We start from the raw sequence: 15,669 nt of genomic DNA on the forward strand, positions 1-15,669 counted from the left end.
GCGAAAACAAAATTGATCAGGGTTTTTTTCACACTATATAAGAGCTCCTGTGATTAAATTTTATTTTTTCTTAAATTATGTGATAGGCCTAAATGGAAGCAGAGAAAAGAAAAAAAAAAAGGCAGCTTTGCTTTATATGTAGCCATGCTAACATCTAAAAGGTTTGCCTTCATGTTTAAACCTCTTCCTGTGAAGTCAAAAACGAAACGAAAACAAAACCACACAGACACACAAAATCATACTGTCATTACAACACAGTTTGAGAAAAACTGAAAGAAGACCCTTTTGTCTGCTCTTCAGGTGTTTTATAAAATTAGTGAGCAACATTTGATTCTTCCTTTTAGACCCAACAATCTTTGACTTTCCTCCCATTGCCAGAGCTATTTATGGAACTTTTACTTCCCAGTTTTCCCTTTGTGAAAGACTTTGCCCATAAAACAATGATAAGAAATTATTGGCTTAAGGAACTGCACTATAATTTTTATCAACTAAAGAAGCAAGGGAGCTAGAAAGAGTGATTCTTCTATCGACTCAGTAGAACATACAAAGAAAGATAGTCATCAAGACATCCAAGAAGATGGAAGATGCCAGCATGCTGTATATTCTTGAGGAAACACAGCAACAAAAAACACAGGCCATTGCTGCTCCAAAAGTAGCTAGACCAACTCAAAGATCTGCCAGGGTCACTTGCACAACAGATTCTAAAGTCACAACATCCTCTTCAGTAACTGAATCACTCATGATGGATAGACCTCACGAGCACCAAGAAAGACAAGGTATCAAATGGCCTTCTTTACAAACTTAACTCCCTGAGCAAAGATTACTCATTTTTCTCACATAATATATAAAATCCAATAATAATACTTTGGGGGAGATGATGAGACTCATTTGAAAAAAAAAAAATGTTGAGCAAAAAAGATATGCTGATCTAGAAGTGGGAAAACTATTTCATAAAGAGGGATCGACCACCGTTTGAAGGCGTGCTGCGATTCATGGGGTCGCAAAGAGTCGGATACGACTAAGCGACTGAACTGAACTGAACTGAGATTGAATTGGAAGCTCTCTCTTCAGAATGTCTTTAATATTATTTATTTTTGTACTTTGTTGTCCTTTGAGGATTGCTTCTGGGTATATAAAGCTCCAGGAGTTGGTGATGGACAGGGAAGCCTGGAGTGCTGCACTCATGGGGTCGCAAAGAGTTGGACATGACTGAGCGACTGAACTGAACTGAACTCTGGATGTATAATTTAATCTCCTCATTAGAAATTTGATTACAACATAAAAAAAACTTTAAAAGGGAAAATAGAAAGTTTTCATACAATAAAATAATGGACTATGTGGAAAAAATCTTCCATCTTATATCTACTGCAGATTGGCTTTTCTAAGCATACTGGAGACAGATCTTTAAAAAGTATCTTACTTGGGGAAAACAGCAAGTATTTACTACAGCATTTCCCCAAGTAAGATATTTTTAAAAGGTCTATCTCCAAGGAAGTTTTAAAAAGTAGGGTTCCTTGTCCCTTTCCACTTCAAATTCCATTTGAACTGCCTAAGGGTGTTATACATGCACTATACCTTCAACCTGTAGTTTCAGTCTTTAGATTATTCCAAGGTCACAAAGAAAGGTTAAGGGGAAAAAAAAATAAACAGGAACAGCTCTACAATTTGAAGTTTCCCTTAGGCAAAAAGTGCTGATCACCAAAAACAACCAAGTATTATCATCTGTTTCCTAAATAAGATTGATATGAGTCTTTCAAGGTCAAGGGTGATCATATCTCAGACCTATGATAAAATCACAGTCATTGAATGGAAGCATTCAACATCATGATTTGCTTCTAATATAACTGAAGTCTGTAATAAAATTGCTAATAATCCTCCACTTTGTCTAAGAGTGGCTCAAGTCTTTAGCACTTGATGGAGGGGAGGGAGGGAGGAAGGAAGGAAGGAGAAAGATCTGAAGAAAAGAAAGCCATTTGATTCTTCAGAAATTTGCCTTATATGAGAAAAAATATTGAGATAAGAATAAATTATACCGTCCCTTGTTTCTTGATGGAGAAAACAGTTTATCCCCAAAATAGAGATGAAAATATGATGACAGCAAAGAAATTCACACTGTTTCTGAAGGACCCTCCTGATATCATGGACATTTGGAACATCACAGTTTGAGGACAACAATTCTATAGCCTACGCATGCTACTGGCTTGCATTTTGTTGCATATTCAAGTCTTCAGCAACTGGTGAAAAGGTTTTCACATGTTTTTCTCTTAAACTGAATGTGAAAGCTGATTACAAGTGAAGAGAAATTTCCAGGAGATGAACCCTCTCTAAAAAAGCCATAATGTAGTACTGGTACAAGTCAATACTAAATCATCTTATTTGGCATCTTAAATGTAGTCATAATCTACAAGGTGATGTCGAGACTTAGTATTTCAAGAAGAAAACATCAAAATACAGAAGATTTAATTAAATAACTAAGAGGACAAAATTGAAAGGCAGTGAAATAGTACTAACAGTTTGGTTTACAGCATAAACAGGCCAACTCAGAGTAACGAAAAAACAAAAGTGACAGATAACAGTCACATTTCCAGAGATTCATCTAATTCTGTTCTGTATTCCAGCTTCCAAAACTATGGATTAGCCATATTCATATATGGATGACTCCCAGTGCTAGGGAAACACTTATAAGATTATAATTTTACTCAACAATGGATGGTTCCCCAAATTTTTAAATTTTAACTTTTAAAAAAACCAAATGTACATGGAGGTTTCTAGAAGTAAAGCTTCATGAGGAAAAGGATCACTGCTCGCTTCTTTATATTAAACACGAACCAGTACACATACACTGTATAGCCAGTAGCTGCCTGCACATTAAAGATGTTCAAGAATGCATAAATGAATGATGGAACTGAATAATGTGATATCATTTAGTATGCAAAATTAATCTGAAACTTAACAAACATTTCCTTTCATCTGAAGAGCTACTAAGTTAGTGACATGTGAAAAGTTTAGTTTCCTTTTAGTACATGGTCTATGAAGTTGAATGATACACACACAAAAAAAGAATAATTCTCAAATTATAGTTTTTATTCATTTAGCAGCTTAATTTTTTCCCTGTACTACACTTCCTCTTTGTTGCTGAACTATCGAATGGTACAGTAATCTTCCAGAGTTGTTCTCAATAGGATGGTAAAAGTTTGTAATGTTCTCTTTAATTAAAAAAAGTGTCTTTACCCAAAATAAACTTTGTTTAAATGCCAAAAATTTACTAATATGTGATCAGCGACAACAAAATCACTAAACCAGAAAAATTTAGTTCAGATAATGTGTTGGAGGCTCTGAAAGTCAGACTTTATGTTTTACTTCTTCCTGTATCAGATATACTTGCATTTGTTAGAGTACCATTTTCACTAGATTTGGCATATTTAGAACTAATTAATACTACCGTGAACTTCCAGATGTTCAAGCTGGTTTTAGAAAAGGCAGAGCAACCAGAGATCAAATTGCCAACATCTGCTAGATCACTAAAAAAGCAAGAGAGTTCCAGAAAAACTACTGCTGCTTTGTTGACTATGCCAAAATCTCTGGCTGTGTGAATCACAATAAACTGTAGAAAACTCTGAAAGAGATGGGAATATCAGATCACTGGACCTGCCTCTTGAGAAATCTGTACGCAGGTTAGGAAGCAACAGTTAGAACTGGATATGGAACAACAGACTGGTTCCAAATAGGAAAAGGAGTACGTCAAGGCTGTATATTGTCACCTTGCTTATTTAACTTATATGCAAGAGTATATCATGAGAAATGCTGGGCTGGATGAAGCACAGCTGGTATCAAGATTGCCAGGAGAAATATCAATAACCTGATATGCAGATGACACCACCCTTACGGCAGAAAGTGAAGAAGAACGAAAGAGTCTCTTGATGAAACGGAAAGAGGAGAGTGAAGAAGTTGGCTTAAAACTCAACATTCAGAAAACGAAGATCATGGCACCTGGTCCCATCAGTTCATGGCAAATAGAGAAACAGGGGAAACAGTGGCAGACTTTATCTTTTTGGGCTCCACAATCACTACAGGTGGTGGCTGCAGCCATGGAATAAAAAGACGCTTGCTTCTTGGAAGAAAAGTTATGACCAACCTAGACAGCATGTTAAAAAGCAGAGACATTACTTCACCAACAAAGGTCTGTCTACTCAAAGCGATGGTTTTTCCAGTAGTCATGTGTGGATGTGAGAGGTGGACTATAAAAAAAAGCTGAGTGCTGAAGAATTGATGCTTTTGAACTGTGGTGTTGGAGAAGACTCTTGAGAGTCCCTTGGACTGCAAGGAGATCCAACCAGTCCCTCCTAAAGGAAATCAGTCCTGAATATTCATTGGAAGGACTGATGTTGAAGCTGAAACTCCAGTACTTTGGCCACCTGATGTGAAGAGCTGATTCATTTGAAAAGACCCTGATGCTGGGAAAGACTGAAGGCGAGAAAAGGGGACGACAGAGGATGAGATGGTTGGATGGCATCACCAACTCAATGGACATGAGTTTGAGTAAACTCCGAGAGCTAGTTATGGACAGGGAAGCCTGGCGTGCTGCAGTCTATGGGGTCACTAAGAGTCAGACATGACTGAGCGACTGAACTGAATACTATGCTGGGCTCAGTTGGTAAAGAATCTGCCTGCAATGCAGAAGATCTCGGTTGGATTCCTGGGTTGGGAAGATAAGGCTGGAGAAGGGATAGGCTACCCACTCCAGTATTCTTGGGCTTCCCTGGTGGCTCAGCTGGTAAAGAATCTGCCTACAATGCAGAAGGCCTGTATTTCATCCCTGGGTTGGGAAGATACCCTGGAGAAGGGAAAGGCTACCCACTCCAGTATTCTGGCCTGGAGAATTCCATGGACTGTCTAGTCCATCGGGTCACAAAGAGTTGGACATGACTGAGTGACTTTTACTACTATGCTAAAGCAATAAACCCAGCTGAGTTAAAATGATTTTCTAATTCAAGATCCTATTGACAAATTTATAATATGCAACAAAAAGCTCCAGTAACCAAGTACAAAATGAAAGGAAAGAATGAGTAACTCTAAAATCAGAGGTTATCAAATTAGCAATGTTACGCTGATTTATCATTAGAGGGCATGTAGTTTGTCCTGAGTACAATGTTGACTTAAAACAGGCTTCATCTACCTATTTGTTTAAGCCTTAAAAGCACTGGATACTGCCTTGACTACAGAGAATAAGTGTCTATGCAGTCTACTAAGATAGTCTGACAAAGGAGAGAATAAGGACAATAAGGTGATTTATGATCTCCCATAAATGCAAACAGCTGACCCATTGGAAAAGACCCTGATGTTGGGAAAGACTGAAGGCAGAGGGAGAAGAGGGTGACAGAGGATGAGATAGTTGGATGGCATCACTGATTCAATGGACATGAACTTGGGCAAATCTGGGGAGGTGGTGAAGGACAGGGAAGCCTAGCGTGCTGCAGTCCACGGGGTCACAAAGAGTTGGACACAACTTGGCAACTGAACAACAATATGACCTCCAATCATGGGAAGGAATGGTTAGATGAGAAGGTGCCAGAGGTTGGAATAATTAGAGAGAAGAAGCAGTTGGAAGAAATTGTATCATAGAATGATCACAGCAACTCATTATTTGGATTTTGAGCTCTCCTGATTCTAGTGGTTCAAGTACTAATATTTACAATTCTAAGTTTTCACAAATGGTTATTAATCCCACCCCAGACTAACTCTTAGCTGCACTTTAAGTACTTGACACAGTCTCAAATTCCCTTCCAGGTGTTCCCTGTTTAGCTGAGAGAAGGATTCTTGAGACTGTCTTGAGGATTCACAGACCTTCCATTCTTCAAGACACCTCGTGCTTATTCTACCTAAAACTCTATCATGATGGCATCTATACACCTGGACTTTATTGTATTAATTCTCAAATAATTACATTTACTAAATTACCAAGGACCTTTTTCATTATATCACACATTGTTATTCCCACAAAGATCCTCAGGAAGAAAAATGCTTCAGGTATTCTTTTTTTTTCCTGAAATAAGAAGATTGTCTCTGTATTTTATTGCTATAGCAAATTTTTACATTTATATGGTTTTATGTTAACTCCTAGAAACCTTGGAATCAGTAGTACTAACAACCTGCAGCAAATTAGCAACACTGTGGCATAAACTTCTGGATTACTCATATTCTTGGAAGACCCCTAAATGCTTTCCATCTCTCAATACATTTTTTTCCTTTATCTAACTGTATTATGTATAATTGTGTGGTATTTTAAATAACAAGCGAGGAAGTGACAGAGATACATATACATGTACAGAAGCTAGACATTTTCTATAAATCATTTTTATTGTGAAATCCCTACACTAAAAAAAATGGAGTTTTTCTTTTTCATTCCTTCAAAAAAGATCAGAAGAAAAATAATTAAAATTTGCATGCTTCTAATTGTTATTTATGTACCTAGAAATCTATAAGAGTTTTGAAATTGTCCTGAAAAATGAAAAAGAACTGCATAACCAGCAAATCAGACAGTTTTAAAGGTGGATATTACCCCTGAGAAAACAGCTCAAAGCTTTCAGTCCAAAGATGAAAATGCTGAGGTACCGGGCAATCAAATATGACCTGCTGGAGGTCATCCGGTTAGCACCCAGGTGAGAACCCAGATTTCCTACCTTGTGAGGTTCTGTGCTCACTATGCTGAAAAATTTCCTCTGTGGACTTCTCTGACTTGATTTTAGTAAAGAAGGGAAATTGATTAAATATAATGATAATAGCAAATACTTAGAGCTTGCTATGTGATATGCAATGTTCTGAGTGGAATATATATGACTCTGATGCTGGGAGGGATTGGGGGCAGGAGGAGAAGGGGACGACAGAGGATGAGATGGCTGGATGGCATCACTGACTCGATGGACGTGAATCTGAGTGAACTCTGGGAGTTGGTGATGGACAGGGAAGCCTGGCGTGCTGCGATCCATGGGGTCACAAAGAGTCGGACACGACTGAGTGACTGAACTGAACTGAAACATACATATATGTATATAAATTAATTTAACCCTCGTCACAATCCTATGAAGTAGAGACCTAATTAGCTCCATTTTATAGATAGGCAAATTGAGACTTAAGATTACATATCCATAAGGTGGAGCTGGGATTCAAACACAGGTGGTCCATTCAAGTGTCTATGTTCTTAATGATTCTGCTGTATCTCATTTCCTGTACATAATGTGGTCAAGCATAAGCTTCAACTGAGATTATTATTATTATTACTTTATTTTTATTTGATATTAGAGCATAGTTGATTAATGATGTTGTGTTAGTTTCAGGTATACAGCAAAGTGATTCAGTTATCTATTCTTTTTAAAATTCTTTTTTTCATTTAGGTTATTACAGAATATTGAGCAGAGTTCCCTGTGCTATATAGTAGGTCCTCGTTGGTTATCTATTTTAAATATAGCGGTGTACACATGTCAATCTCAACTGGGATTATTTTTAAAAACAATAGCACTGAAGTCAAATTATTGTGCATATCAAATGCACAATTAGATGCATAATTAATGTTTAAATATGTGTTGTCTACATATCATATGCTATTTAGGGCCACACATTTGTGTGTATAAATTGCTATATACAATATAGAGGACTGTACTTTTGGGGAATCTTCCTTGTATCAGGACCAGTACTCTAGCCTACCCTAAACCCCCTTCTCTCTAAGTCTTAGCAACATGTCTTGCTTCTGAAGTACAGTGGCCCTAGAGACGGTTTGTACCAGTTATTTGGTTATGAAAGCTAACTCTTAGCACCATGACCACTGTCTAAGGAGACCCCATACTGATGGAAATGGAGAGACAGCAGTGCCTGGACATTCAAGAGGCTGAACCCAAGTTGGTTCTGGTTTCCCCAGGGGTCTGCCTTCTGGAAGAGCTGATTAATATCAGCAGATATATGAACAAATTAACACCCGGTGACCAGAAGTGCCCCCCTTTCCCCAGGAAGTACCATTCCATGAGGCATATGGCTTCTTCGGGGCCATCTAACACAACCAGGCAAACAGCTATACTGCTGGTTTGCTGTGGTTAGCCAGTCAGCTCATGAATGCATTACTGTGCTCTCTCTGCCTCCAAGTATCAGTTCTCTCTTTCCTCACTCTTACTTCCCTAAGACAGTAACAACTCCAACAAAGTGCTAGCAAATAACCTCTCTGCGCTGTTTTCTACAGAACCTGGGCTAAGATGGGAGGGTGCTACTTGAGATCAACAATTTCAGTATATAAAAATGGAGTTGGCAGATTGCAACAATAAGCATGAGTGTTAGAGAACACTGGGCGTGAAAAGTCCTTCCCCCTTCCCCTTCAATCATTCAACAGGATGACAGCAACTCAACACACTAGAGTCCATATGTTGATACCACAGAGCTTCTGAGGAAGAAACTAGAGAAGTATACATTTTCTTAATAAAAGAGATAATTATTTCCATGTTTTATAACCATAGATGTATCTCAGTTTTTAAATATTTAGTGCTTCTCTTTGGTTAAGATTCATGAAGTTATTATAATTTAAATTACTGTGCTCTTATAAACAGAAGTAAATAAGCCCTTCAGAGATCAAATTATGAGTAGCTATTGGAAAGGGAACATCTTATAGTCAATTCATTACCAAAAAAATAAAAGTGTTTTTATCATGGTGTTTAGCTATAAAACATCAGTCCTTAAGACATTTTAGACCTAAATTGATTCCTCCACATGTAATCAAACATTCTTTGGAATGTGAGCTGGGTATTGCTCTAAGTATTGGGCGGGTATGATGTCACTTTAGTTATGTCTGAAGCCCATCAGGGAGAAACACAGATTAATCTAAATTTTTATTACAGAATATCAACTCTGCCACAGCCATATTTGGCACTGAAGACACAAGGAATTCTCCTTAATCAATAGTACAGAGTAATAGGACCTCGGGGACTCACCAGAGAATTCATCTGTGAAGTAGAAACTGGGCATTTGCCAAAAGATGATGCAACTTGCTTAATATTGTACTTGAGAAAGATGGTCTAGAAAGCAAGTTAATGGTCCATTCCTCTAGATTACTTAAGCTTCACTGTCATTAATTTAGGGTTTTCCATAAGTAATAAATCTATATTATAGCACTTAACATTCCACAGAAATGCTTTCATTGAATTATCACTGAACGCTGCACCCTCAGATTTGAAAGACTGGTACTAGGAGAAGTAAGCATTGGAACAATGTTTCTGTATGTTTTGAAAAATCTTAATTTAAAAATGTGGTCTGCTTTTGTTGTTCTAGGTGAGAAAAACCTGTCATGCTCAGAAAAGTTACTTGACTTGAAACATTATGATTTATTTCTTGTTATTATGTGTTTTGCTTATGAAAAATGCAAAGGCCAGAAAAGCACTGGACTGTAGTAATTAACACTCTGGGTCACTGCTAAAACATTTCTTTCCTTTCAGTTAATACTGGCTTCTTTAAAAGATTTAACTATCCCTTTTTTATAGTTTTAATATTAAAGTAGCCTGAAGTCAAATAAATATATAACTACTAATTATGCAATATAATTTTTAATAAGTAGTTGTAGGTAAATATACATATATTACAGATTAAGCTGGGAATTAAATTATCAACTTAAACCAGGCAAGTTTTAACAGAATCTCATCAGTAAAACACACATGTGACAGAAGAAAAGGGCTGGCTAATACCAGGCACTTTAGCCTCTACTCCTTGTTTTCCATATTTCTTGAGCTTTATTTAGTTTACTTTATTCCTCATGGAAATTTTCCTTATAATGCTACCTTTTTAATCTACTTCTTTCTTCTTCTCAGTATCTTTATAGACAGAGAATTTAAGTAGAAAGTACAGCAAATATTAATAATCAGCCAGTTATTGGGATAAAATTCAATAATCACACACACTATGTTATTCCCAAATTTATTTAATATAATTTGTTTAAAGAATTACTGAAACTGCCAAATGACCTTTCAAATTCATTAAAACTTGGATGAAAAATTCCACTATCAGACTATAGCTAAATGATGTTAGCCAACCAGACATCTCAAAGTCTAGTACGTTACTAAATTTATAAAGAGAAAGTAGTAATTCAGTTGTCTGGCCAAATTTTTTCAGTTGTGTTATTGGTATCAGAGAGTCAATTTCAGACAAAATTATCTTCATAGGTTGCTGACTCTGTCAACTCTCTGAAAACCATGGTTCTCTTTTTTCAACTTGGGAAGAGTTCAGGTTGTTTACTTACATAGTATATATTTTACAAATAGATTGTTACACCTATTAGGCATAAATGATTAGTTACAGTACAAAATTACATGAAGAATGAGTAAAGCACTGGTTAAGAAGTGAAAGTTTCCAAATCTTGTCTATTGTGTTATGTATACGAATAAAGGGCAACCATTAGTAACTTTAAACTCCTCTCCTGCTCAGACAGTCATATCTGGTGGCCTCTAGCCCCTCTGGGGGGATTAATTACCAGGTTTCACCACCATGTGAGCGTCTCTCCCAACATCCTAAATCCATGGCCTGCAGCCCATTCTCCCAGGTGGGGCTCCACAGTCTCCTGATTTCCTGTTCTCAGTATGACCTGAATCCTACACTCTAAATGCTAAGATTCCACTACTAGTTATTTCCATACTTTTTTTTTTTTTCTGAATAGGGAACCTTTCTAATGTCAGCAAATTCGATCCTATTTACCAAATTGTATTTGCCTTTAGTCCTTCCTGAAACTACATTCCTCTTCAGAGTAAAATGGTTTTCTTAACCAGCAACTTTCTTATCGCAGCCTTCCTTATCCACCCCCATTCCATGGATGTCAATATATACTCTGCGGCATGAACTGCAATGGTGTCTAACGAAGTCAAATCTTTGGAGAATGTTAGGAGGTCCCTTCATATTTTCCAACCCTCAACAAGCCACAGGAATTCTATCTGAGCTCATCAGTGATAAAACTATAAAATTTCACCAAATCAGGATTATATTCATTATACCTACTGATAATTATAATTTATAAATTTTATGCATATTATATGCCATTAAATTATATCCATCTGATTGGAGCTAAATCTAGTAGCATCTGCATGAAGTCAAATTTTAAAAAGACATAAGAAAAATATATTTCTCCAAATATGTGAGTAAAAAACATTATAATTTATTTCTTAAAAGTAGATTCTTTATGACATTTTAAATTCACTTTAACAGCAATAGTTCACTTTATAAAATAGAAGGCAAAAAAGGATACTCTACACTCAGAAAAGTTTTTTTTTTTTCTTTTCTTTAACTAAAGTCATTATAGGCATTTTATTTTGGGGATGTTTATGACTGTTTTTCGGAGAAGGCAATGGCAACCCACTCCAGTACTCTTGCCTGGAGAATCCCAAGGACAGAGGTGCCTGGTAGGCTACAGTCCATGGGGTCGCTAAGAGTCGGACAAGACTGAGCGACTGCATTTTCACTTTTCACTTTCATGCATTGGAGAAGGAAATGGCAACCCACTCCAGTATTCTTGCCTGGAGAATCCCAGGCACAGAGGAGCCTGTTGGGCTGCCGTCTATGGGGTCGCACAGAGTTAGACACGACTGATGCGACTTAGCAGCAGCAGCAGCAGCATGACCAATTTTCTGACTAAACAGTCTTATGAAAATAAAATGTAAGCTTAACAGGGTTCAAATGAAAGGCAAATTTGTGTGATTCTAAAGTATTTTCTCTTAGCAAACTTTCCACACACTTAGCTCTTCAGAATATTCAGAGATAGAAAAGGTCATCTAGCTCTTCCCTATAAGAAATACTAAATCAACACTGAAATCATGGAATATCCTCTCTAATTACCAGTTGAAGGTATTTCTAGCACAAAGGAAAAGAAGATTATTTCTAATTCCACCAGCAATACCATATATCATATCTCTTTTCTAGAAATGAGACCAGTATAAAAACTCTCAAGAGGGATAAGGCATGAAATGTTAACAATGAAAAGTCACCAGCTAAAATTTAATCACCTAAAGGGTAGACTTTTTCATCTCAGCACAGTACTCAGTTCAAATGCAACATGGAGGATAAAATGTCAAATTATGAGTCATTTAAATTGCAAGAAGAATAAACTTATGTCAAGGAAGGGATACGGAAGAGACCAATTGCACTGGAGCTACAAACTTGGTACAAAGATTGTAAGATCTTTTTTTTTTTAAACAAAAGAATCCAAGATGTTGGGTCTAACAAAGGTAAATGTCACAAGAAACTGAAACTCAGACCCAGACAAATACACACATATATATAGTTTTACCTTGCTGCGTTGGGATCCTGTGACCTTAAGGAAGGATGAGGACAAGAAGCAAAATTGCAATAAACAATTGCTCGGAAGACAACCGATAGAGTATATATGGTGTGCACTTCAGAAAAATAGTATGACTTGCCGCTCACAGCTCATTCTAACTTAGCTCACTTTCTTATCTTATGGAGACTAGAACACACATACATTAGAAAAGATTATAGTGTTATCCAGGAAATGAATCTTAAGGGATTTTTTTATCAGCCAGCAATAGTCATGGGTTATTCTCAAATTAGCCTGTTCCGGCATTTTTTTTTAACACAATGACTTCAGGGACACAATGCCACAGGGACGCTCTCTTTAAGTTGTTCCAGAAAGGGGTCCTATTCAGTATCTACTCCTCACCTACACGTTTTTTGTGGGTCCACTTTAATTAAAGACTTACAGCTGGCTACTAATGTATTTCCAAACTTTCAGCTCAAAGCAGACATGTAAATTAAAAGCAGGAAAGAAAAAAAAAGAGTCTAACCTATTTCATTTAATTTCTTTCTGAAAATTAAAAAAAAAAACAAACAATAAATAAGGATAGAGGTAGTTAGCAACAGCTAGTCTTTCTTAGATATATATATTAAAAAAAAGTGCAGCCTAAGCCAAGAGGGGAAATAATATTTGCTTTCTTTTGGCTAAAGAATATTTAGCAATATTTCAAATTATAAGGAAATTTAAAAGCTGAGAAGGTCTGAGGGAATAATCATATAATAGAACATAATTCTAGGAATATGCAATCCTGCCTCATGCAAGCAAAAGGTATGCCACCATTTACATATGTACAGGGAATGAGTGACCTAATTGGGCAGAAGTCGAAAGAGGCCAAATCTTTCGGACTTCATTGATTCAGAAAAAAATTCAAACCAAGGCTTTAATTAGAAACTTGATGTTGGGTTGCTCTTCCATAAATATTTTTCTCCCATGTCTGCTGGAAATTTCAGACCCCATCCTTCACCGAGATGAGAACAATGTGAAGCAACCTCATCTCCAAGGGCTCTCAGGAACACTCATCCTGAACATATGGGCTTTATTTAATTCTTTAACTAATCTATGTTCCTTGGCCTTAACTTCAGCAAATGTTAGGACTCAAATTTGTCCATCCAGCTTCTGACATGCAGTTCCTTGACACAATAAGCTGCAATAAGCCATGAAGCAAGAAACATAAATGTCAGTTATAAGCTATGAAACAATGTTTCAACATAGATAAAAGACAAATAGTGAAAGATCCATCTTACTTCAAAACTCTTCACTTCCTCTTCCCCATCATCATCTTCCTCATCATGACAACTCTGATACATGTAAAAAAAAAAATTGAGAAAAGGTCAACAGGATAAGAATATGCTGAGACAGAAAATATAAGTGAATTAGCACAGAATAATAAATCACAAATATTATTTGAATATATTCATTATACATAATAAGCTTATATGACATGATCAATGAATTTGTGAACTAAAAGAAAACTATACTGTGCAAATACTAAATTACCAATTTTATATATATCATAGAGATATTTATGAGGTCTGTATCATACTGTACATACTACTTATTCATGCATTTTCCTTGTTGAAATCAAGTTACAAACCTTAGAAAAGATCACTGTTTTCTCCTCTTTTATGCTTCCATTACAATGTGTTAATACAAACATATTTAATAGCTATGAATTAAAATTAACAGAAAGCAGTGTCTATTAATTAAAGTGAATCTTCCAATCTATTCTTTTTTGATAAATTCATGTTTTGTTATATTTGGTCTATAGGAGGAAGTAAAATTCCAACTGCTAGCAATATCCTTCTTTTACAGAAAAATTATAAAACTGACCATTGAATTATTTTATTTTTCCAGAAATAATAAAGGAGCTGTGCATATATTCTTAATTCATTCCCACAGCTGAGAGTTCTGGTTACTAAGGAAGAAGAGCTGTGAGGTGGTTAGGAACATGCCCTGAGGATGCAGAGTGCCCAATTCAAAAGTCTAGGGCAAATTCCTTAACCTTTCTGAGTCTCTGTTTTCTCATATTTAAAGTGGAAATAATAAAAACAGTAACAAGATTCCTAACAGGATCACATGATTTAACATATGGACAGAAGTTCCTAACACTGTACAGGAGGCAGTGATCAAGACCACCCCCAAGAAAAAGAAATGCAAATAAGGAAAATAGTTGTCTGAGAAGGACTTACAAATAGCTATGAAAAGAAGAGAAGCTAAAGGCAAAGGAAAAAAGGACAGATATATGCATTTGAATGCAGAGTTTCAAAGAAAAGCAAGGAGAGATAAGAAAGCTTTCCTCAGTGATCAGTGCAAAGAAATAGAGGAAAACAATAGAATGGGAAGGACTAGAGATCTCTTTAAGATAATTAGAGATATTTGGGAACTTTTCATGCAAAGTGAAAGTGAAGTCGCTCAGTCCTGTCTGACTCTTTGCCGACCCCGTGGACTGTAGCCCACCAGGCTCCTCCGTCCATGGGATTCTTCAGGCAAGAATACTGGAGTGGGTTGCCATTTCCTTCTCCAGGGGATCTTCCCGACCCAGGGATCAAACCCAGGTCTCCTGCACTGCGGGCAGACACTTTAACCTCTGAGCCACCAGGGAAGCCCAAAGATGGGCACAATAAAGGACAGAAATGGTATGCACCTAACAGAAGCAGAAGCTATTAAGAAGATGTTACAAGAATACACAGAAGAACTATATGAAAAAGATCTTCACGACCTAGATAATCATGATGGTGTGATCACTCACCTAGAGCCAGACATCCTGGAATGCGAAGAAGACAAATGAGCCTTAGGAAGCATCACTATGAACAAAGCTAGTGGAGGTGATGGAATTCCAGTTGAACTATTTCAAATCCTAAAAGATGATGCTGTGAAAGTGCTACACCTAATATGCCAGCAAATTTGGAAAACTCAGCAGCGGCCACAGGACTGGAAAAGGTCAGTTTTCATTCTAATCCCAAAGAAAGGCAATGCCAAAGAAGGCTCAAACTACACAACTACACTCATCTCACATGCTAGCAAAGTAATGCTCAAAATTCTCCAAGCCAGGCTTCAAACAGTACCTGAACAGTGAACTTCCAGATGTTCACTCAGGATTTAGAAAAGGCACAGGAACCAGAGATCAAATTGCCAACATCTGTTGGATCATCAAAAAAGCAAAAGAGTTCCAGAAAAACATTTACCTCTGCTTTATTAACTATGCCAAAGTCTTTGACTGTGTGGATCACAGCAAACTGTGGAAAATTCTTCAAGAGATAGGAATACCAGACCACTTAATCTGCCTCCTGAGAAATCTGTATGCAGGTCAGGAAGCAACAGTTAGAACTGGATATGGAACAACA

General features: G+C 36.8%; 1 protein-coding gene across 1 annotated transcript in view; it reads right to left on the minus strand.

The window, feature by feature from the left end:
- The window catches only part of RYR2 (ryanodine receptor 2), an 814,256-nt gene that overhangs the window by 92,749 nt on the left and 705,838 nt on the right, over window positions 1–15,669 (minus strand). The window contains exon 80 of the mRNA XM_018042460.1: window positions 13,570–13,623. Coding sequence (XP_017897949.1) covers window positions 13,570–13,623 — 54 coding nt within the window. The remainder of the gene's footprint in view (window positions 1–13,569; window positions 13,624–15,669) is intronic.

This window comes from Capra hircus, chromosome 28 (genome assembly GCF_001704415.2).
Source record: "Capra hircus breed San Clemente chromosome 28, ASM170441v1, whole genome shotgun sequence".
NCBI lineage: Eukaryota > Metazoa > Chordata > Mammalia > Artiodactyla > Bovidae > Capra > Capra hircus.